Genomic DNA, 26,146 nt, shown 5'->3' with positions numbered 1-26,146 from the left:
CAACAGGTGAAGTCTTACTTTTAGAGTTAACTTTGCCCTTTACATAAGGAATTGTCCATATCACTGTCTCCAACAGTTTGTCAGTATCTTTTTTTTTTCTTTTTTTTTTTTTTTTTTTTGGTAGCCCTACCTTTGATCCCAAAACATCTATTGGTCTGAACATGTCATCTTAGTACAAATCAATCTGAACTTACCTGTTTCATGCCTACCTTCATTTTCAGACTAGAGGGAGTGTTCTCTGCCATTGCTTGTTCTGAAGGAGACCTGGCCAAAGCTAGTTACATCTAACTGTTTAGTTCAGTATGGCTCTTAAAAATCATTGTTCATCCACCATTTAGTCCTAAGTATTGACACTATTGCCATTTTTCTTATGAGATTAGGAATCTTAGTGTTTGATCTCTTCCACTGTCACATGCCTATGATTATTCCTCACATGCAGTCCTGTACTGTTCATGTTGAAGTATTCCCAGTTCTAGTTCTGTGAGTTTGTCCAAATTTCTTGATGGCAATAAAAAATAAAAGTACAAAGCTTCTTTTGATAGCCATCTGCCCTGCTTGAGAAATAGTATCTGAACACCCTCTCAGACTATCACCAGCTGTGACTTTAGAACTAGATTGGTCCCTTGGAAATAAAAACAGGTGTTTTACATACCATAAGTATAGTTAGACAGATGGAATGTTTAGAATAAAGAAAAACACTTGAAAACAAGATTCCATTATCTTGTTCTTCCTGAATAATCTACGACTATCAGTAGAAGGTGATTTATGGGAAAACAGGCATGGAGAAGTGAAAGAAACAAACTTTTATTTATGGTTTATAACAAAATGTTGAAAACAAGCGAATATATAATGATACAAAGTGGAGTTAATGCAAAGACTGGAATTACTCTACATAGGTATTACATTTTAATATTATACTTAGTTTTTGTACTTGCTAATGTTTTTTGATTATGGTGACATTTTTAGAATTGACATAATCCCCACTCTTGATGAATACTCTTATTAAAAGCTCTGTTTGTATTTGGCAGATTTGTCAGATAAGCAGCCTTATTATTATACCATTCATGACACCCGATAATCTGCAGCAACATTCATAGAAATATTATATTCCTGAAATTTTATGGAGAAAAAGTCACTTATTTTTACAATTGCTTTCTACATGCAAAGCATTTCCAAACTGTGATTTGGGCTGAAGTATTTTCTTTTCAAGGTTATTTTAGAATGAATAAGCTTTTGAGCCTGACAACATGGGGCAGATTGGTTTTAGGTGGGTTTACTTCTTCTAAGCAAGACAGGAGTCACGTATATATATGTCTATATATAGCTGTCAAGCCACCCATTGAGATTGGATTTTCAATGGGTGGCAGGCAAATACCCAACTACTTTCTACTACGTGGATTGAGTGTTTTTAGAAACTTCACATCTGGCAGCACATTTTAAAAATTCTGTGTGTGTCTTAATGCCAAATGGTGATGCACATTGAAAAACAAAGTGTATATGTGCTTTAAAAAAACAAAAAAGCACCTTCAAATCAGTCCATCATATTCACATATTAGGGGTATTAACTGTTCTTGTTTGGTGTGTATTCCTTTGTGTGTAGGTACACAGACGCAAAAGTGTATCTTTTTTCTTTCTAGTACAAAAATAGATTTGGTTCATACTTTCTGTAAGGTATGCATTAATCTGCAACTTTCTCTTGTGTTTTTTCCTGCTACTAGGTAGTACACCACAGGAACCATTAGTTTTAATAGATTGCCCATCTCTGAGTACACTAAAACTCATATGATCATTTCCTACATGTGGTCACTTAGATTCTCTTTGATCTTTGTGCATCTGTCTTTGCACACTACAAATATTTCCATGGGATATTCCTCTACAGGTAGCATTGCTGGCTCAAAGGCATATGCAGTTAAAATTCTGAGACATTCTAGGCAATTACCCTTCAAATAAGGCTGTACCAAGATATAATCTGTCACCATTTTCCTCCACACCTTCATTAACTGCGGATAGTGTTAATATTTTCCAATTTTGAGGATCAGGTTGGCAGAAATACACAAACAGAAATATACTGTGCTTAATTTATAAAACATATTAATCTTAAGTTGGGTTGGTTTTTATCATTTTAAGGATCGATTTCATCTATATTCAGAAACTCATGTCTTAAGCTATATCCATTAGTTGGAGTCCTTATTCAGATGTTTCTTTGATAGTGGTGGCCGAATTATGTCTTATTATTCCTCTTTTTATTTCCTGTCAAGAGAAGCAGAACTCTTCTCCATGTTTAAGGAGGTATGAGCATTGGGAAAAGACTCTCTCTACATCTTTCTGCTTCCTTCATTCACATCTATGCAAGAGAGAAGGCGGGCGTTTTCTCAGTGGTGATCTCTAGGTATATGGCAATGCACGAGATGGCCCTGGATCTGGACTTGGTTCTTTCTTTCTCTTGGAATCTCATTTTGCGTTCAAACGGAGGCTTCAAAATTCATGCACAGAAGGCTTACTTCCTTTAAGTTTTCTTTACTTTTCATGAAAGATGAAAGGAAGGCTGTGGTTTTTTCATGCATCCAGCTTGGTAACCGGGGTTGAAACTTGCTTTGCTGGTGCCATTTCCCCCAAGATGGACTCTAAAGTCTAAATGGAGGAGAAGGAAAGTTGCAAGGGTAGAAGACCTTTTAAGCCCAATTTATTCTCAAACACATAACACATCCTACAGTTTGCAGGTAGAGAGTTGACACAACTCTTTACATGACTTCTTACATCTGAGCGTAAGTAACTAAGGAAGACAAATATGCTGAAGTGGCACTCCAAGTCTTCAAACTATTTGTGTTGAGAAAGAGAGTTGGTGTGTTTGTGTAAAATTAATTTGACTTGGGAAATTTTACTTTATGGAATTTCTTTGCTTCTCCAAAGGATATCAGACTTTTGGGAAGTGTGCAGCATTGCTTCACAGATCATGTATATAATTAAAATTATAAGCACAATGTGATATTTGAACTATCATTTCCAATTTGAACTGTATTTCTAAGATGAAGAGGATAAGAGATAAGTTTTATATGACAAGGAACAGAAAAGTTTTCAAAGTTTCCAAGGCTTTTGTAAAATCTGAAGACAAACATTTGATAAGAATGTTAAACTTCCATGTAGACAGATGTTTTTCACAGAATGGGCTAATCTTACAATAAATTTGCTACACTCTCTGCATAATACTAAAACATACAACTCAGAATGAAGGCAAAGTTCGTATGCCAGATGTACACACAGAAGTAAACTTTATCAATATGGATTTAAATATTAGTCAACATTATAAATAATCAACCTAAAAATTTGATATTTGTTTAGGGTTTTTCTAAAATGAACAACTCATGGAGAAAATTATGAGCAAAATTGAAAAGCAATGCTATATCTGGGAAGATAATCCCAGTTTCACTTCTAATTTAAACATTATTCTAAGTGAAGGTAGTATCTGAAGAGGCAGAAAGGCAAACAAGAAATTTGTATAATATTCCACTAATCATTCATTCATTCATTCACTCACTTGCTATACATGAATGAAAGGCCAACACAGGAGGGCATTCCAACTGTAATTAATAACCATGTAGAGGACATTTTGGGTGCAAATTTTTAAGATCTGATGGGAAAACAGAGTGATAAAGGCCACACACAAATTTAGAAAATCTTAATTATACTCTTTTCCTTAAAATACAACAAATAAGCTTTCTTCCTTCAGAGCATGTTAATGATACCAAATTAGAAATTAAGAAAATTCTATAATCAATGATCATTGCCTTCTCTTGCTCACTAGATCCATTTACAAATTTTCTTTCCCTATAGCTTTAAGTCAGTGTTTAGAAGTTAGTGTCTTTTATGGGTGTATTAGTCCATTTTCACACTGCTATGAAGAAATACCTGAGACTGGGAAATTTATAAAGAAAAAGAGATTTAATAGACTTACAGTCCCACATGGCTGGGGAGGCCTCACCATCATGGTGGAAGGCAAATGAGGAGCAAAGGCACATCTTTCATGGTGGCAGGCAAGAGAGCATGTTCAGGGGAACTACCCTTTATAAAGCCATCAGATCTCGTGAGACTTATTAACTATCACGAGAACAGCATGGGAAAAACCCACCCCCATGATTCATTTACCTCCCACAACATGTGAGGATTATGGGAGCTACAATTCAAGATGAGATTTGGGTGGGGGCACAGACAAACCATATCAATGGGGAATTATGCTCTTCTGTGGAACAGGGTTTTGTTTGTTTGTTTTTCTGTTTTCCCCTGAGCCATATGTTCTTTGTCTTTCTGATTTTATGACTTGCAGTTGTTAATTATGGTCTGCTGATTCCTCCTATTGTCCTAGAAGAGTTCTGTGGATGCTTAAAATGGATGAAAAAGCAGAAACTTTATTTAACCTACTCAGTCTGCAATCCTAAACTGTGTTCTAGGCCTAGCAGTGCCAATTTTGCACTGAACACATACATTCTCAGTCTCTCTTATTTGGGTCTGGGCTCTTTCCCTTCTCCCAGGCATAGGAAGATAGTTCTAAAACCTGGATTTACTTTACCTTATCATGTGATACCTATTCCAAGTTTTATTCTAAAAGTCTACTTCTGTTCAGACTTTTCTTTTATTCTTTACTTACCCCTCTTATGATTCAACAGCTGACTTGGTTACTTCTTTTTCCAGTTGACTTGGGTAAGCGTGATACCAACTGTATTGAAATTTTTCTCATTTCTAAAAAGCCATGTGTACATTTAAAAAAGATAAATCTTCAGGGTAAGGATGAATTACCTAATGTAATATGCACTACACCAGGTGTAATTGGGTTAGATGAGGGTACCCTAATAGTGATATACCAGTACTTAAAATGTTGAGCTATGTTAAACACAGTCCTGGAATACAAAGTAGCAATACAAGTATCGTTGAAGGTAAAAGAGTCTTGACACAAGGGAATAGGAGAGCTTCTCTGCATGGGAGGCCGGGTAAGCACTATGTGCAATAAGATGCCTTGTAAAGAAGCTGAGAAGATCACTCTGTGCTGAAGAAAGGGGGTGTATGCACAAACATATTTAGAAACAGAAGGTTTGCTAATGTGGAATTCATTTATTTGAAGCATCTTTTAAATGCACAGTGGTGAAAAGAGGGAGATTAGATGAGGGCATGTCCTGGAAACAAACTTGCATTCCTGTGCCTAAGGAATTTGTAATGACTCCTTTGGCAGTGGAACAACATTGACCATTTCTGAGTGTGGAAGGAGGAAGGTGTTAGAACTGTATTGGAGGAAGGTGTCATAATTGTATTTCAGGAAGACGAATATGAATTCACTGAGTGGGAACAAGAAATGACTTAAGAAATCATATTTAGAGATGATTTTATCATTCTCTGATGGGATTAGAAGGGTCTGAATTGAAGTAATGGTGGAGAAAAGAGAAATCATTGAATTTCCAGGAATGCTAGCTGGGTCATTCAAAACAATTGCCTTTCTGACTGAAAGTAATTTTTAAAAATCTAAATAAAATATCATTTTAAAGTATATTTAAAAGATTCAAGAGTTTGCAAAGACTCTGAAGAATTGCCAGACCAGTAGTTTTGGAGAAAAGCCTAAAGCATGAGGAATTAGGTAAATATTGGGACTTTCAAGCTGCTTTGGCTCAGAAGGGATTGACTAACACCACAAATATGGGTTTGGATTTGGGTGGAGCTCTTGCCCGGTGAAGGAGACAGATGTCTGGGTGCAAGAGCTCCCCAATATCACGGTCTTATGGGAGACACTATAACTTTGAGTATAGGCATCACATGAATGCAAACCAGAATTAAACATCTCCATTCTATCCCCAGCTCCAACCTCAGCACTGTGGAGCGGGCTGCTTTGACCCTATTTGCAGAAGATAAGAGGAAGAAAATGATTAGCAACAGCAAGTCTTTGAGACAGTGTGGCCTAGAGAAAACGGATTTGCTTTTGTGTATATTAAATGTGGGAATTGTAGACATTTCATTGAAAATAATCCAATTGGGAGCTTTGGAGAAAGGTTAGCATTGAGGATGGCGATTTGGTATGTGTTGTCCTGGAGGTGATAGAGCTATGGGAGTGGAAGAGTGGTGGTCCAATGGAGTGGTGGTGGTGGTCGGGGAAGAAGGGAGTGGTTCAGGAGGAAATAAACAGACCTAAAGATGTGATAGTGAATGCAAAGATAGAGACTAATGATGTGATAATGGGTGGAATGATGAGGTCTAAGGAGACAGAGTGTCTGTCTCAGGTTCTTGCAGAACTCACTCCAGCCCAAGGATTCAAGTTCAAGAGATGTAACAAGGAAGCTTTCTCAGGCAAAATCCTGAAGAGACAAGCAGGGAAGGAAATGAGACAAGCAACTGCCAGATGAGGGGATTGATCAGGAGGAGCATGCAGCAATGGAATCACAGAAATACAGTCAGAGCTCATGGAACACAAAGAGACCAATGGTGTCAGGTAAATAACAAGGGAAGTAGCAGGAAAATCGAGTGGGCTCATTTGATGTCAAAGGGGAGGGAACAGAATGGTCAATTCCTTGGACATACCAAAGATGTGAGAATGATGTAACCAGCATAAATTCATAAGAAGCCTCAGAGAAAGCAGCTTCAGGAAAGCACTGGGAGAAGAAAGTGACTTTAAAAGGGGAATAAAAGAAATGGTAAGAATCTTAAATAGATACAGCAAGGCAGAGCTCTCAATTGGACTGTTTAGCATGAAATGGAGTGGCACAAAGGTTCTGTCTTGAGGGGAGATTTTGGGAAGAATTGTTCTCCACAAAGGACACCTGAGTATGTTTGTATACTAGTCCATTCTCACACTGCTAATCAAAACGTACCCTAGACTGGATAATGTATAAAGAAAAAGAGATTCAATGGACTCAGAGTTCCACATGGCTGGGGAAGCCTCACAATCATGGTGGAAGGCAAAAGAGGAGCAAAGGCACGTCTTACATGGTGGCAGTCAAGAGAGCATGTGCAGGGGAACTGCGCTTTATAAAACCATCAGATCTCATGAGACTCATTCACTATTATGAGAAAAGTATGGGAAAGTCCCGCCCCCATGATTCAATTACCTCCCACCAGGTCCCTCCCATGACACGTGGGGATTGTGGGAACTACAAGATAAGTTTTGTGTGGGGACGCAGCTAAACCATATCAGTTTGTCATCAAAGAAGACTGGCAATAGCTTACATGTATAGAAAGCTTCCCCAAAAGTTCACACATTTAGACTGGAAATAATTCTTATTAAACAGCATTCTGTAAGAGCTATAGCTTCTCACATTTTGTCTGTTCCAGGAACTAGAGTATTGATTGCAACAGGCGGAGGGGGCATGCTTTGTTCTAGGGAAGTCTGTCGGAAAAATTGTGGGAAGATCTCAAAACATGATGACATCCACAAAACAATTACAGGAAAGGACTCTACACACACTCTGCATTTGCAACTTTGTAAAGTATACTTTTAACTTAAGCATATTGTATAAAATCCATGAATGATGTAATATCTTTATATAACTACCCATCATCTTATCCCACCCAACCTCCTTTCTTCTCTCCCTCTCTGCTTACCTCCTTCTCTCCCTACCTTGCTTTCTGTGCAACAGGACCAAGTTTCCTGTTAGTCACCCAATAGCAGCAGATGGCACATGCCTCCTCTAACCCCACAATGAGATAGACAGGGTATGGTCCATCCTGCAGGTGCTGGAGCATGCCTGCTAGCAACTTTAGCCCAAAACGTTTCTCATGTGATGGCTCTATTAGAAGCCTGGTTGAGGGGAGTCTTCTGAGGAAATAAGTCCCTCAAACCAGGGACCGAAAAGACTAGAAACACATTACCACTAGCTCCTTCTAGTTCTCTAAGTCTGCTGGACTCTTAGCTCCCACATCTGGATGCTGGTTTAAGCTCTGGCATCCAAGCAGGCTGAATTCCTGCTACCCCTATGTCTGTTCGCCAGTGATAGAGTTTCTCTGTACCTGACTCGTTTCTCTGACCTTTGTCACTGGTTGCCTCGTGTTTTTCTCTCTACCAGTCCCTGGATCCACACTTTTTTGAATAACATTAGATTTCAGGTGTTGCTGAGATTTTTGCTTCTGTGCTGAGTTTGGCCCATGTCTAGCTTCAGATCAAGCTTAGAACTCACATCCTCACATGCTCTAGCACCTCCCTTAATAAAAGCAGATACCTCGTTTTGCTTCTTTCTTCAGTTTTCCAGTGTAGCCTGCACTGAAACTGCCTCAATTAATTTGCATTCTTTTGAAGTCTATGAGCTTGTCCACCATTAGTTTTTACCCACAAGTATGAACACATCCTTTCCATTATTGGAACATCCCATTGAAAAGTAATCAAAGCCAAACAACCAGTTTATGTGAATTGTGTTTTTCCTTTTCAGTTGACAAGGGATCGTGACATTCTGTAGTTTTTCCCAGTTTATAATCCACAAAACAGTCACAGTATATAATACGTTTCTTACTTATTTCTCCACAACCTTGCCTGCAATGGCTATTAGTTGAATTTGCAACCCAATAAGCAGATGGGAGATAGGGCAAGTGTGAACAATTGATATTATTTGTAAAGTTCACTTATCCAAGGTAAATAAAATGCCATTTAACACACAGCTGAAGAACTCACAAAGATTTACATATATTATTAATCTAATCACATCCTTTATCCAGTCAAATAGAGCATGAGCAGATTTATTTTGATTTTATTTGTATTCACTTATTCAAGAAGTATTAAAGTTTCTAGGGTCTGCTTGTGTTAAACAAGATGAACAAGGTTCTCATGGAGCTTACATTTTCTGAGAGGTGAGGGTAGGAAGATTTTAGAGGATAAAAAATATGAGAAAAGGGGAAAAAATCTTCTTAATGGCAGAATCACAAGAAAAAATTCTAACATAGTGGTTCTCAACTGGGACAGTGTCACTCCCTGGGGGATATTTGACAATGTCTGGAGTCATTTTTTGTTGTCACGCCTGGAGGAGGACTACCACTGACTTCCATTGGGTAGTAGAGACCAGGGATCCTTCTCAACATCCTTCAATGCACAGGTTAGCCCTCACCACAAAGAATTATCCAGAGACAAATGTCAGTAGTGCTGGGGGGCGGGGGGGACTCTGCTTTCACACTTGACTTAAGTAAATGATCTTTCTCTCTTTTTTTTTTAATTTTTATTTTTATTTTAAGTTCTGGGGTACATGTACATGATATGCAGGTTTGTTACACAGGTAATCATGTGCCATGGTGGTTTGCTGCACCTATCAACTCATTATGTGGGTATTAAACCCCTCTCACACATATAATATAGATAGTGTCACTGCTTTGTTATTTACACTATTCAATTTGAATTTAATGTATATTGTTCAAATGATCCCTTGAAAAGAATCATTCTTATTTTATGTGATTTTCTAGATTTACAAATAAAAACAATATTTATAACTTTAATTTAAAGGGGCTAAAATAAGCAACATTTTGGCCAGGAGTGATGGTTCATGTCTGTAATCCCAGCACTTTGGGAGGTCAAGGCGGACAGACTGCCTGAGCTCAGGAGTTTGAGACCAGCCTGGACAACACGGTGAAACCCCATGTCTACTAACATACAAAAAATTAGCCAGGTGTGGCAGCGTGCACCTTTAGTCCCAGCTACTTGGGAGGCTGAGGCAGGAGAATCGCTTGAACCCAGGAGGCTGAGATTGCAGAGAGCCGAGAGCGTGCCATTGCACTCCAGCCTGGGTAACAGTGAGACTCCCTCTCAAAATAAATGCATAAATTAATTAATTAAAAAACAGAAGCCACATTTTAAATTTTGTAATTTAATACAGTCAACATTAAGTTCAAATCAGTAGTGTCTGTAAGATTTAAAATTGTGTGTTTCTGTTTTTCTCAAAAGGAGTCTATCTTTAAGATTTTTTTTTTTTTAACCATATACAATGATCCTGGTTTCCTTTCACAAAATGCCTTCTTGAAGAAGAGATGTGACTTTCAAAACTTCATAGGGATGATCACTGCCATCATTTAATTGAAGATGGACCAATTCCAAGATGCTGTTTTTTTCAGAAACACTCTTAAGAATCTGTCTTTGTGACATTTGAAAGTGGGAGAAAGTCTTAGAAGCTTGCAGGGTCTCTGCTGTGTTGGAATCTTGTATAACTGGCTTTCCATGTCAGTTGCAGTGTCATTTGTATAGCTAAATGAGCAAATTATCAGAGCAGATGCATCAAGGGAAATGTTGCTTTCTGGAGTGTACTGCCAAACATAAATTTCAGATTCATTACTGTCTGCAAAATAGAACTGAATATACTAAGTCTTGATGATGTAGACTGCGATTGAATTATATTAAATTGCCAATAAAATTGTGAAAGTTCCCTAGCACTCTAGACAATATTTTATCACTTGTAGGATCTTCTCGAAGGCTATCCTAACTGTGTTTATCCTTCCTCAATGGCAACCACCTGCCAAGCTCTGCATTTAGATCGTCTTTGTCTTCATAAGCAGCCTTCTCTCTTTTTTACTTTTTAATGGACAAGTCTGAAACTAGTGCTGTGTCTCAAAAAGAAGCAACTAATTATAGTGCTGTATATTCATAACTTTTTTATGTTCTGTTCTATCCTTTTTATATCTTTAATTACATTTAAGTGTTTTAGGAATCTGTTCTGTATCGTAATCAAACATCATCTCGCCTCGTGTGTCTATTCCTCTTTTACATCTAGATTTCTAAAATGACTATGCTATTTTTGTGTCTTTATCTCCATCCTCTCTAGTTTTCCTATATGAAGAGATGTGTTTCAATGGTTTGTCTGCCAGTTGCTACCAACAGGCCGGTCGTATGGGTTACCCAATTAATCACATTTATTCTCCCATAGAAAATAAGAGAGGGAGCAGTCACAAGAGCCCAGACAAACCAAATCCTAATCTCAGCCACTTACAAGTCACTTAACCTCTTGAACTCAAATGTATTTATCAGCCAAATGAGTACAAAACTTACTTGAAGTTGCTAAGAGGATTGCCTACACAGGGAATGATGGCGGCATGGCAAATGTCTGTTTCCTTTCCCACAAAAATATTGGATTCAGGCTCTTCTCCCAAGCAGATACACCAACCACAACAGACCTAGTTTCCTTTATCCATGACCTGTAATCCTATCAGTGCCTCTGTAGATTTGTCAAGAAAAATGCCATGTGGACATGTGGGGACCAAAACACCAATCAATCTCTATTTCAGAACTTGATTAGCCATATAGATATTACTCTTGAAGTCACCTTGGCATAAGAACCATAGGAGAAGAACTGAATTGAAAAATAGGTTTAAAATTCTTTCAAATATAAGATGATTCATAACAGCAGAGGTTTCTATGAGCCTGCAAAACTCTAATGCTTTTGTTTGTTTGAAAAAATGTATGTGTGTGTATATATGTATATATATATATATATATATATATGCATATGCATTTACAAGTGGTATGAGAGATGAGGGATTATCATAGAGAGAAAGCATACCTTTGTATATAAGCATATATTGTTATAAAAGCAAGAAACATCTTCAAATGTTGCTTCAGGAGGTAGATGGAGCTGCTGGCAAACTAGTCAAACTCACTCAGCATAAATACAGGAAACATTTCAAGAAGTAAAAGAGCAACTTTACTTAGGTAAAGAGTTTCTGACAAAAGTCAGAGAAACTGAAAGCACTTTTTTCCTTAAATTTTTTGAAAATTTTGCAAGTGGAGATTTCACATAATCCGTTAATGTCTTGTATTACCTTTAGGTGGGTGTTAGCAGTACACATTGGGAAATGTCCCTGCTTAATCTTGATTTTTGCTTTTGTCCTCCAGCCCTGTAGAATTGTACCAATTTGCATACTATCCTACACCATGTGTCAAAAGAGGCGAAGAAAATACCACGGCTTGTATTACCTGACAAGGCCGCTGTTTTGAAGCTCAGTGGCATTGCTGCCAACAGGGACTTTTCCTATAATGTAATGGAATGAATCAATAGATTTGTTGGTGTCATTTGTCAAAACTTCAGGTCTAAATAATAATATTCCATAATATAATAAAGACAGCATGCCAATAGGAAATAAGCATGGGGATTTATAATATTTGAAAATTACATAAATAGTTTTGACAGGAACTAATGTTTTAAAACAGCAGACAGGTTGTGTACCCATGTATATGTAAACCCACAGAAGGGAGTGCTTTGCAAAGCACTGCATAAAATAATAAAATTAATGATTAAATGAGAAAACTCAATGATGCCTAAAGAAAGTCATTACCAAGGAGTCTTTCTGCGAACTTCAGACATGTGTTTCATTTCATTACCACTAACGAAAGAAAATAATGAAATACGATGCAAAATAATTAAGCTTTTTACCTTTTATTTCTATCTAGATGGGAAATAAATTTAAGCCAGCAATGACAACAAGCAATGAGTAGAACTCAAAGCTTTTCAAATTATTCTAAAATCTTGAGCTTGTAAATTGGTATAGTAAGTTTCTTTTTAAAAATTGGACTATCTCAGCTGTGTGCTGTGGGTTTCAAAGAAGTTTCAATACAGCTGCATTGTACAAATGATGATTCCACCCTGAAAGAATTATTCTTTTTACTTGACCACACCCATTACTAGGTTGTTGTGTGGATTCTAAAAATATGAATATTAACACGTACCTGTGTGCCAAGTGAAATACATAAATGGATACAACCAAATAAGACGTGCTGTGATACAATGATCTCTAAGGTTGAAGCGCATCAGATAGTAAAATGGAAACCATGATTTGATCAGACATTGAAAGCACTTTGAATATAAAGTAAATATCAGTATTTCAACCAAGGAATGTGCATGCCAGTATGTTTTCTCTTTGTCTAGTTTTCTCTCTTTTTAAAATTTGAACTGGATTTTCTCATCAACTTCCTGTCAAAAGTAATATACATTGAATGATAACAACTGCATTTAGTGTTTTGGTTGATATTTTAATTTTTTTAATCACCTTAGGAAAGGTTACTAAGAAGTCTTTCTATTTTTTTTTAACAATCCGAAATTGGTTTTAAGTAGTTTGACTTAGTTTCATCTTTATAGAAATCATATAAAAATGAGTGTTTCAAGTCTTTGCCTAATTCATATGACTAAAGGAAGTTAAGAATAAGATAAAACAAAACAAAAACCTCTAAAATGGAACAAAGTTTGATTTGCTCAAACATTTGATACTAAAATATGTCAAGGACAAAACTTGAAAGCACTCGTCAATTAAGATAAAATGTCAATGGAGCTATTCCCATCATGAATATTTATGAAGTGAATGATAAAGCATCCACATGTATCTGAAATGCACTCACATGTTTTTTGAAGTACAAAGATACTAAATTGTTTGACATACTTTTTCTGTCATTGACAGAACAAGTCAGCAGAAACTGACAGAACAAGTCAGCAGAAACAAATAAAAATGTGGAGAATTTGAGCAACATGACCAATAATGTTGGTTAATAGATGCAAAGTAATTAAAGTGCTCTTTCTGTTTTAGCAAGTATATACATGTTGTTTCATCAAAAGGATCATGTTAGGCAATAAATAATTTATACTAAACTTTAATAATAATAATTTTGAAAATACTCTTTCACCTAAACACATGGAAATAGACACACAGGCAAAATTTGATAACATTTGGTAGCAATGATTTTTCTGTCCCCACAAGAGCAGCAGCAAACTCTGACAATTGGGAAATTAGCCCCACTTACCCAAATAGGAGGATGTTAAGTACCCTCAGAGAGGAAGCCCAGAACCTATTAAAATTTGCTCCCTCTCCTTCTTTCCTATCATACTATAGTACCCTCAGCCATTTTCTTCAAAAACTCTTATCTGAAGTATCTTTTTAAATTGTTTTGAGTAGTTTTAAGTTCACAGCAAAGTTGCACAGAAAATAGACTTACCTATACCTTCTGCCCTGGCACATGCACAGCCACCCGAACATTGAAACATTATTATCATCCAAAGCCCACACTTTAGATTAGGGTTCACTCTCGGTGTTGTACATTCTATGAGTCTTGACAAATGCATAATGTTGAAAGACTATCTTTTCTCCATTGCATTGCCTTTGCTACTTTGTCAAAGAACATTTGGCTATGTCTGTGGGGGTCAATTTCTAAGCTCTCTGTACTGTTTCCTTCATCGATTTGTCTGTTCTTTTGCTAATATCACACTGTCTTAATTGTAAAGCATCTTTTTATTCATGTATGTATTTAGATTTTTACTATTTCCCCAACCTTATCTACTGTATCTTGTTCAGTGCAGCAACAAATAAATATTTTTAAATAAATAAGTAGGGTTAAAGAGGAAAAGGAAATACCAACTATGTCCATTTAGAAGCATGCTGAAACTGCAGCATGTTGGGCAAACAGGACAGTGGCACTTGGTGGCATTGTGATCAGAAATTACTAAATATTGAAGTGCTCAGAATATGGTTAATGTGTATGCAGAGGCAAGTTCATACTCATAAAAGTTTTCTACATTAAACAAATAAACAAAAATACATTCACTATTCTTTCAACTTACTTGGTTACAAATAGGAAAAGAAAACTGGACAAAACTGAAAAGCACAATGAACTAAGTGTAAATAAATGTGGGAATTAATGAGTTAGGAGAAAACCTGAATCTTTGAAAGGAAACCATAAATGGCAAATTAAAATAAATGTGACAGCTGAAGATATAACCTATTTCTCTGCTCCTGACACAATAAAGCAAAAAATAAACAAGGAAAATGTAAGAAAATCATAAAGATCACTATATATTATACTGTGTGGCATAAACTCTACTTATTGAATAACTGATTTTTCACAATTTAGTTCATCTAATGCCAAATTCTCCTAAGGCAAAGTATTGCTTTTGCATCTGCCCAGTTTGCCAAATTTGCCAAAAACATGTTTAAGGAAAATTCTTCTTAAATATAGTGAATGAATTAGAATTTATTTTTCTCATTAATTCTTTCTTAATGAAGGATCTTTATCTCAGCCATACAATATAAAAGTAATTTTAATGATTTTTTTAGAACTAGTAGTGGCAGATGCAGAGAAGAAAAGTCACTGCCATAGGGATTAATTCTCTCCAAGAATCTGTGTTGAAAGGAGCTCCATGGACTTATCCACTTTTCATGGGTATATTCTTCTTCCATATCATTGAAGAAAAAATATTTAACCCTAAAGTGTTCAAGTAAATTCACATTAAAACAATAGAATTTTTCATCTATGCAAAAGTGATATTAGAATATCCAGTATTATTTATCATATTAACTATTGTATTTTAGGAGATTTATTTAAATCCTTTTAAATCCTTTAATCCACCGAAAGTACTTCCAAGACATGTAAAAAAATATCATATAAATACACAAAATGCATACTGAGGGATTGAAAAACAATTTGCTTATAATAATAAAGATCAAAACATGGCCATTGACACTGGTGTAAATTTCTTGAGGTGGTAAGTACTTACAGTCACAATCCTCTCATCATCCTTGTGAGGTGGGTGTGATCATCTCTGCTTTCTACAGAAAATATGTGAGAAGAAAGATCATCAGAGTGGATAAAAAATTATCTACATTTAATCTCACAAAGTAGTAGCAGAGTGAGAATTTGAATCCCAATCTCCGTAACTCCATCCCCACTTTCATTACTCTCTATAATGTCAAACTAAGAATAAGTCAAGGATATAATCAAGACTGTCATATGAGACCATTTTAAATACAAATAGGCAAGCAGAGTCTGTACATAAATGCATAGAAGCATCTTTACAGAGAGCTATTGAATATATATAGACTAATTGTCCACCAATAGATGTGTGGATAAAGAAAATGTAGGATTTATTCAAAATGGAGTACTATTTGGCCATAAAAAAGAATCAGATCTTTTCATTTGCAACAACATGGATGGAACTGGAGGTCATTATGTTAAGTGAAATAAGCCAGGCACAGAAAGATAACTATCACATCTTCTTATTTATTTGTGGGATCCGAAAATGAAAACAATTGAACTCATGGAGATAGAGAGTAGAAGGAGGGTTGCCAGAGGCTGAGAAGGGTAGTTGGGCGGGGGGGGGGGGGGTGGGTAAGGGGAAGATGGGGATGGTTAATGAGTACCAAAAAAATAGAAAAAATGAATAAGACCTAGTATTTGACAGAACAACACAGTGACTATAGTCAATAATAATTTAATTGTGCATTTTAAAATAACTAAAATAATATAATTGGATTGTTTGTAACACAAGGGATAAATGCTTGAGGGGATGGATACCTAATTTTCCATAATGTGATTATGATGCATTGCATGCCTATACCAAAATATCTAATGCACCCATAAATATATACATCTACTATGTATCTACAAAGATTTAAAACAAATTTTTTAAAAGACAGTAATAAATATAATTAACATTTTAAAATATGCCTAGGTTGTCTCTGATGACTAGTTTTCCCTTTTCCTACAGATCAGTCTAATTTGTCTATAATAAATTTTAGTTTTATATATGTTTGTATTTCATAAAAAGAGAAAACTGAAATACATAAGACCAGAAAATTAGTCTTTAAATCAATGAGCAAGACAGTCAAAACTCTATAAAATATGACAAAAAGGCAGAAAAAAAGAAAATTTAAAAATTAGACATGACAAATTGAATAGGACAGAGAAAAGGTATTAAACGATTTTAAGGCAACACTATTTACAAATCCCTAAGACAAACTGGAAAATTTTAGAGAAATATCATTAGAAAATATAAATTATCAAAATTAAATGAAGAATTAAAGTTAGAAATGTGTATAAATCAACAAAGGAAAAAATGGAAAGGCAAAACAAAAAAAAAGGAAATGATATTCGAGACTCTGGGGTCACACAGATTTGCTAATGAGTGTATTCTAGCTTAAATAAAAATTCAGTCTGTCTTATGCCTTGCCTGTGCACACACTCATACACAATGGGAACCCATTGTATTATCAGACACTTGATCTGATGAATACAGAGGGGAAAGGCATAGTACATTTCGGTGCATTTAACTCTTGCACACTTGCTTTTAACTCTTTTCCAGAAAGCTAAAATGTAGAACAGATACAAAGGGAGCTGTTCTAGATGGAAAGGAGAATTGTGGGTGGGAGAGAAGGCGAGACAGCAAGTGGAACATCACCTGCTGTTCTCAGTCGTTTGGCAGAACCTCAACCCTCATTAAATCCACTTCATTGCCTCTTCCACACCTGCACCTGAACAGCCATATATAGCTGGAGAAAACTCACAGCCTAGCAGACTGGTCTCTTTAAAGACAGGATCATTATCCTCAAGGGGGCTTTCCCGAATTTATTTACTTGTTTAAATAACCAGAGCATTCAGTCATCAAAATTGATTTCATGCTAAAATCACCTAGGTAGTTTTAAAACCTACTGATGCTGGGGTCTCAATCCCCAAAATATTGTTATGAAATTGGTCGTGGGTGTGACCTGGGCATGCAGATTTTTAGAATAGTCTTGATTCATTCCAGTGTGTAAATTTGAGAAAAGCTGGCTTTGAAATCACTTGGAGATCTTAATAAAGTGCAGATTCTGGTTTGTTTGTTGTGGGGCGATTCTTCATTTCTAACAAGCTCCCAAGTCACGTTGATGCTGCTGGTCTATAGACCACATTCTGAATAGCACAGACCTAGAGTCTTATTTCTCACCTGTTTCTGTGTCCTCAGAAATGTCCAATAGTGCAATACCTTCTTTCTCCTGTCTTCACTTTCCATGCATGACCTTGCTTCCCATTTTACTAGGAAAATCCAAACCATCAGTAGGGAGATTACACAAGCTCTGACCTCAACTCTACCCACCTACATGCCATCATGCCCACACATTCTTCCCTTCACTCTTGTGATTTCAAACCATCTTTGTTCCTGTCTATTGAAAGCACCCCACATGCACACCAGAGTGGACCTCTCTATCCCTTTGACAAGTCTTCCTCTCTGTCATTATCAGCTCGTCACCAAGGACTAGATCACTACATTCAGAAGCAGGCCAGACAGAACTCTACAGTACTAACAGGAAGAAAGGAAGGCAGGCAGGAAGAGAGGGAGGAAGGCAGAGAGGAAGGGGGCAGGAGGGGAGGAGGGAGGGAGGGGGGGAGGTAGGGAGGGAGAGATGGAGGGATGGAGGAAGGAGGGGAGGGGAGGGGAGGAAAGGGAAGGGAAGGGAAGGGATGGTCTCTTTCTTATCCCAATTTCTTCTTCTAAACCAGGCTTTCTTCACAACTGACCAGTGAACATGCTGTTTTTCTCAATCACCAATGATCTTCACATTGCCGCATGCAACCTCAAACCTCAGCTGACTGAACCTACAGCCTCATTTATTTGACAGAGTCATCATCACTCTTCTTACCTTAGGAAACTTTCTTGGTGTGGATGCCTCACACTCCTGGTCTTTTCCTTCTACCTCCCCTGGTGTTTCTTCCTAGCCTCCTTTATTGATTTATCCTTATCTACACAACCTTTAAACATGATTGTGGTACAGCCTTACCGTTTGAATGTTTCAATTTTCATATCTATACGCACTCCCATCCTGGTCTTATGTAGACTAATTACTTGAAATCCTATTTGTCTGCTGATAACAAAATTTTTATCTCCAATTTATACTTCTCATCTGAACTCTAATTTTGTGCATCCAACTCTTCCTTAATAGTTCTACACAGATGCTAATATTCGCCTCAATCTAACATGTCAAAACCAGAAGTCATCACCACAACCAAAAATTAAAACAAAACAAAAATGGAAAAAGAAGAAAGTAAAAAATCCCTTCTTCCCTTGCAGTGTTTTCCATGTTAATTATTGTCAATTACTCAACTAAAGACTCAGGTATTATTTTTGAGCTCTTTCTGTCCTTCCCAACCTACATCTGATCTTTCAGGAAATCTTATACAGTCTGTCTTCCAAGTACAAGCAGAATCTGACCACTTCTTCCCACTTTCTCTCCTACCTTCTCTAAACCATTTCCATTGTACCCTGGAGGCATAGCATTCACATTTTAACTGGATTCCTGATTCCAATGTTTTCCCTTGTAGACTACTATTAACACATAGGCAGAGAGACACTGTTCTATGATAGAATGGATCATGCCAGCTTCGGCTCCAGCTTTCCAGGAATTCCCCATTTCCCTGGCAGTAAACATCAATGTCCTTAGAAAGATCTGCAAGGCCCCACATGACTTCCCTCCCACCACTTTATTACTCTTTCTCCCTTTATCATTCTAATCCGGCCAAAATAAGCTTCTTGCTGATCCTTGAACACTCCAATTGCCCTTCCAAGGCATGGGCAATACCTGCTTCCACTTCCTCTTCCCAGAATACTCTTCCCCCAGGCAACCAAATGGCTGGCTGTTTCACCATCATCAAGGTTGTGTGAAAAATGAACTTTTCAATGGCTCAGTCAAGTAGGCAGTAATACCCTTCCCCAAGTATTTCTCAATACTTGGAATTTACATTAAGAAAACAAAAAGTTAATGACAATATCAGGTACTTTTTTAAAAAATGGAGAGATCCATTTTATGAGTTATTACAATGAACTTTTTTAAAGTAGTGCTTCCGAAACTGAATTTTGCATGTAAAAACACCCGGGGATCTTGTTAAAAATGCAGATTCATATTCAGTAGGCCTGGAGAGTCGGCTGAGGATTTTTGTTCCTAACAGGTGCCCAGGTCATATCCATGATGCAGCTGGTCTTTTTGCCACAATTTGAGTAGAGGGTCCTCAGAGGATTTTTAAGAACTTTTAGTAATATACAGAAATACCAAAAGTAAAAAGAAGAAAAAGAAATCATCTGTGTTTTACCTACTCATAAATTGTTATATGTCTTGGTCAGTACAGGCTGCTATAACAAGTCACAGACAGAGTGGCTTAAATAATGAATTATTTTTCCTCACAATTCTGGAGATTGGGAAGTCCAAGACAGAGATGCCGGCACACTTAGGGTCTGATGAAAAGAACCCACTTCCTGGTTTGTAGATGGATGTCTTCTCTATTTATCCTTACATGTTGGAAAGAAGGAAAAGAAGAAGGAAGCTATTTTGTGTCTCTTATAAGGGCACTAATCCCATCCTGGGGGCAGCACCCTTATGATCTCATCACCTCCCAAAGGCCCCACCTCCAAATATCAGCCACTGGGGGTTAGAGACTTACGTATGATTTTATGGGGATATAAAATACGGTTTATAACAAATTATAGCATGTTTAGTATCACTGGGTTTTCTTCATCTATAGAGATTACACATTCCTTTAGTGCATTTATTCATTAAAATAAGTGTCAAGGATATACCATGCAACACACAAGTAGTGTATTGGATGCTGAGCATACAAAAATAAGGAGAGGATTGGCACAGTAGCTTATGCCTGTAATCCCAGAGCTTTGGGAGGCTGAGGCAGGAGGATCACTTAAGGCCCAGAGTGTGAGATCAGCATAGGAAACATGGTGAGACCCTCATCTCTACAAAAATTTTAAAATATTAGCTGGGTGTGGTGGCATGCACCTGTAGTTCCAGCTACTTGGGAGGGTGAGGTGGGAGGATTGCTTGAATCCAAGAGTTCAAGGCTGCACTGAACTATAATCATACTACCACACTCCAGCCTGGGTGACAGAGAAACACCTTGTCTCTAAAACATAAAAAAATAAGACAAGTGAAGACTCGGCCCTTCTGGTCAGAGATTTCACAGAAATATTGGACTGTCTGTCTTTTCTTTCCTTTCATCTTTTCTGAAGACAGACAGGTAACAATTCAGCATTTGAGGACAGACAGAAGGTAACAATTCAGCATTCAGTGATAAGGTGAAGAGAAGCCAAAATTCCATGTAAACATGTGGACACTGTTTAGAAAATACTGCAACTTAGCATTCCCTTCTGGACACTAACAATCAGAAGTTTAAAAATAGCTCACGATTAACTCAAAGAACTTTGCACATACTTCCTCTGTAAAATTCAGGAACAATTTCTATTACTGATATTTCATCTGAATAATATGTAATTATACAGTGTAGACAAATTAAGTGTGAGATATAAAGGTATTTCAAGAGAAGTACTTCAGAAAGTTCATTCTGAGTGAACAAATACACATCTTATAATATTTTGTTTGATTTCCTTTCTAGCAACAATTTTATTCTGCTGAGAGACACAGTTACTGTAAAACTATCTCATTATATTTGTACATAAAGTTGGATGTTTTGCAAATTGATAATGAGCTAATTCACTTCTGTGGTTCATAAAAATGTAGTATTTCAACAATAGTTTGAATTGTTGTAGGTTAGTTTTTGATATTTGTTTTGGGACGCTGCATTCAGTTGCTCCTGGCAGATTTTACATGCAGAAGAGGAAGAATGACTTACACTTACACTGCACCTCTGCTGGTCATTCCTCCACTGACTTACTCACAACGTGTTCATTGCCTGCACTTCTGCTGGAAGCCAGCTAGTGTGCTAGTCCAGCCCAAAGGATGTAAAGAGGAATAAGACACGGTCTCTACCTTTGAACATCTTGGTTCAGAAAGAATGTCATGTGAATAAATAAGTATTCTTTCTCAGGAGAAAGGAGAAAGAGTAGAAATAAAGTATTGTGGGCAGAGGAAGGTAATAGGGAAATTGACTGCCTCATCTGAAAGGAACCTTAGTTTTAATTGGTCTTGAAGAATTAAAAACTTAAAACAACCTTATTCCAAGTTTTTTATTCTACTGGGGGCAGGTGAAGGAATTTGATATTAAAAGGTGCAGAGCATTAAAAAAATTGGGGGCAGTTTCATCTTGGCCAAGGTGAAGGAAACAGGAGAAGATGGTTGAATGAAATCTGAGAAAGAATAGGCCAGATTTTGACAGACTTTTCTCCACAGAGGAGAAGTTTAGCTAGAAAGAAAGGACACAGCTTTGCCCAATGATACCAAAACTTAGAGGATGAAAAATATTTAAAGATTATGCAAATTAAACTGACATTTGCATGTAACAATGCATGTATTCCTTTAGCAATATAGGGGAAAAAATCTCAGGGCATTCTCAACCTTTAATTTTGTAAAAATGTTTAATTTCAATATAACTGAAGTTTTATATATATTTATATATATATATGTAATTTATTTATGTATGCATATTGTAATGAAATTGTCCTTATTGGGCTACAATAAAAACCAGTAGTTCTTTCCATCACTCTTCTCCATTTCTGGCATTGCAAATACATGCATTTTTAACTATTTTAGTTGTTTTCTGAAGATATTTACTTCCTTTTTTTAAATAGCAAGCTTATGTTTTTGTTTGTTTGTTTGTTTTTTGGATTTAGATATTATCCACCTATTACTTATTGATTTATCTCTTTTATCACTTCCACTACCATTTTACTTCTTTCACTTCCTCTCCACCTATAATGAACACAGGAATTGGCTAAATCAAGTATACTTTGTTTATGTTATTAACACTGTATTTCAGTTATTCACAGTCAAACCATATGATGAACAATGATTGTATTCCCTTCTAATACATCTCTTTGGTTTTCCTTGGAGTTAGTAATTGCCTTTTGTTTACTTGTCTAATTTTTATGTAACTTTTCTTGAATTGTCTCTGACTCTCCCACAGAAATATATGCCTGTTTTCAAAATAACCAGAAACATCTGTATGTTCTTGAACCACTGAACTCATTCCCTCTGGACATGCTGCATAGCTTTGATATTGGAATTTCTTATCTCCATTGCTCCTGTAATTTATTTAGTTTCTCTCTTGTGTTGCCACTACTACTTCTTTACTCTCAGTCCTTTTCTGTTTTGGTAAATCACTCCCTTTAGTAATTTCCTCAGAAAAGATGATACATTTTTCAGACTTGAAATATGTGAGGATATTTGTATTGTATGCTCACATTTGATTGGTGACTTTACCTGGCATTGTATAATGTTCTAGGTGGAGAATAACTTTCACATAGTTTTTTGAAGGAATTGCTTTATTGGCTCCCACCCTCAAGCATTTTATTGCAAAATTCCATATCAACATTATTGATTTTTTTTCAAAGTAAACGTTCTTAACCTTGCAAGTCTGAATTAGGTTAAATTCTTTATACACAATCATTAGTTGGTTTTTTTTCCTCTTGTTCACCAACTGCTGACAGCCAGAATTCCTCTCTCAAGAAATTGACCAACCCAAAGTAAAAAAAAAAAAAAATCAGATGCTGAGAGTGATGGTCACCCAGTGAAATAGCAAGGTCTCTAGTGAGTTATTGTACTGTAAAGGTCACCGTTAGAAAACAAGAGCTACCAATTGACATTTTAGTGTCACTCTCAACATGGATTGAGCAGTCCAGAAAGACCAAATAGTTGACATAGGTTTTAACATGATATATAGACTAAGGCAAACAAAAAAGAGATTAAAAAAAGAGACTCAGAGGAAAGAGAAAAGCTATCCTTAAAGGAGTATATCTCTACTATTTCTTCTTTTTTTCTTCTGATGTTAGATGCTTAGTGCATTAATTTTGAGCCTTCCATCTTTACAAATAAATATGACAAAGATAGTGAATGTTATGGCATAAAATATTAAAGTATAAAATATATGTTTAGGGACAAAGGTAAGGAACGTCTTCTAAAATAAAATCAGCATAGAGCTTAGACATATTGGACTATTGAATGAGCCTCACTCTGAAATCTTGCCCAGTGTCAAATGCTACTAATAATTTCACACAGCCAAAGCAAAGTCTGGGACCATCCACACTCCTACTTGAATCCTTTCTTCTTTCATTAGGACACGCTCTGACCCTGGGTTCCAACTATGAGTTCTCTAAGCAGTGCTTGTGGGAGCACCCCTTATGCAGAAGGGAGATGCTTCTTTCATGAGACATTTCCAAGTAGACTCAATTACACAGCTTATGTAACATTTTTCAGAAATCCATATCCCTAAGTCTATAAACAATACTAACCAGACCAGTTACAACAGTCTGCTAAAAGTGGATCGTAAAAACTTTGTAATGGTATCTCCCACTAGGAGATAAAATTAGAGTGTTTTCCAAGAGGTCTGACATTTGCAAGCTTACAGGTAAATTGCCCAAGTCATCTTTCTTTCTTTTCCTTGGCGTCCCCAGTAAACAAGAAAAAGAATTCCTAAACTGCTGTTAGCCCTTTTTTTACCAAAGGTTTTAAGATTTTGGCACTAAGGTATTTTTTTCTCTAAACTATATTTTATTTTTTAAAAAAATTAAACAAAAACATAAAGTATGAGGAGATATTTTGAGTGTTCATGTAATTTTAGGAAGTTAGGTGAGCTAATATCAACAGTTAAGATATGCACACAAGAAAACAGTAATAAAGGTGTGCTGTGAACTGCTTAGCAAGAAATAGGCACTTCTCTAATAGAAAAAATATTTAGAGACTGAGTGGTAGTTCTGAATGAATCCTGTGTCTTTGTTTATCATTATTGTTGAAAAGTCTGGAGATACGGTTCATATTGCCTTTAAATTTCTTCACATTGGTAATAGCATGATTTCTGATTTAGGGTAAGTGTTTTCACTTTAATAATTGTTGCAATTTATTTTGAACTATTACCCTATTCTTAGACAATATTCCCAAAATAGTCCTCATATGTTTCAGATTGTTATACCTGCAGAGAGTTATTTTGTGGCTAAACCAGATGAACCCCCCTGTAATAGTTGTATGCATTGGGAAAAGGTATTCTCAACAAATAGAAACTTTCCCTGCAGTTAAATTGAGTATGGGGCCAAGGAATCACTACCCTTCTGACTGAGGAAATGTATAAATCAATGGTACTCTCTAAATAATATATGAGAGTGGATACTCAATCTGTTTCACACTGAGTTTGCAGGGGAGTAGGTTTGGGTTAGGCAGAGTAGAGATTAATGAGACCATGTGTATTTCTTGCTCTGTGGGTAAATAGCTCAATATTCACCAGGGAAGTCAGTGAAAGAAAGCAGTGGACCCTGCGTGTAAGTGTTAGATATTTTGAAACCATGCTCAATGGAAATTAATTAAGTACTCCAATGTCCATGATTAAATAAGTCTTTTGGGGGAAACTAGAAAACTCACTGACAAGGAAATGGAAGAAAAATGAAATGAATTCTAAGCAGCAATGACACAGAAACAACTGTAGACTATGTTGTGACCAGGGCTTGTGCCAGGTGTGGCCAACATGTCTCTGTATCCTTTATATATAATAGTTCTCACTTGCTTGTGTCATTCAATCAGTATTTGTCAGGGCTTGTACCTATAAAGAATGATACTTGAGTCCTCAAATAGGAGAGTAAATTAGTCAAGAGAAAGTCCAAGGCTGGTGGGACTGGGGTCTTGGAAGCGAGAACAATGAGGAGAACTAACTGGAGAGATGGTAGAATTATGGGAATATGATGGTGAGCAACGGCAAAGCCATCCCTGTCTTTATTGCGATGGCAGTCATATGGGGGGAAACAGACATATTTTCAAAAGCTACTACAACGTAGTATGATGAGTGTCTGAAGACGTAAGTACATGTGAGTTTACCTGAAAGATCCCTGATATGGTTTGGCGCTGTATTCTTGCCCAAATATCATATTAAATTGTAATTCCCAATGTGGGGAAGGGGGCCTGGTGGAAGATGATTGGATCTTGAGAGTGGATTTCCCCTTGCTGTTCTTATGATAGTGATGAGTTCTTGTAAGATCTGGTTGTTTAAAACTGTGTAGCACTTCTGCCTTTGCTCTATCTCTCTCTGTCTCCTCCTCTGCCATGGTAAGACATGCTTGCTTCCCTTCGCCCTTCTCCATGGTTGTAAGTTTTATGAGGGCTCCCAGCCATGCTTCCTTTACAGCCTGTGGAATTGTGTGTCAATTAAACCTTTTTTCTTCATAAATAACCAAGTCTTAGGTAGTTCTTCATAGCAGTGTGAGAATGGACTAATACAGTTCCTAAATCAATTACAGGTGGAAGTCAAACTTCATGAAGAAAGTAGCATCTATCAGAAACCAGGAATCTGAAAGGGAGCAGATGAAATGTGGCAGAAATTTTTTTTTTAAAAAAAGCTTCTATCTTGGAAAAGATGTGTTTCCTTGAAATAGGAGTTGACATTATGTATGTGATAATCCAGAGAGGAGAATAGGGAGAAAATGGATGAATATACAATAGCAGAACATCCAGACAAAAGAAGAGCACATTCAAAGGCCTT

The 26,146-nt window shown here is 36.6% G+C and overlaps 1 protein-coding gene across 14 annotated transcripts in view; it reads left to right on the top strand.

Annotated features, from left to right (window-relative positions):
- The window catches only part of PNPLA4 (patatin like domain 4, phospholipase and triacylglycerol lipase), a 240,177-nt gene that overhangs the window by 41,031 nt on the left and 173,000 nt on the right, over window positions 1–26,146 (top strand). For 2 of the 14 annotated variants that reach the window (XM_015443352.4, XM_074029466.1), the window contains exon 7: window positions 18,233–25,834. The exons of 11 other annotated variants lie outside the window; for them this stretch is intronic. In XM_015443352.4, the coding sequence (XP_015298838.2) occupies window positions 18,233–18,256 (24 nt within the window). In that variant the 3' untranslated portion in view covers window positions 18,257–25,834. Of the gene's footprint in view, window positions 1–6,257; window positions 7,281–18,232; window positions 25,835–26,146 lie in introns of those variants that run through there. One more of the 14 variants, XM_045384285.2, reaches the window with a different exon arrangement.

The sequence above is a fragment of the Macaca fascicularis genome, chromosome X, assembly GCF_037993035.2.
Source record: "Macaca fascicularis isolate 582-1 chromosome X, T2T-MFA8v1.1".
Taxonomy (NCBI): Eukaryota; Metazoa; Chordata; class Mammalia; order Primates; family Cercopithecidae; genus Macaca; species Macaca fascicularis.
This window is presented reverse-complemented; position numbering and strand designations above follow the sequence as displayed.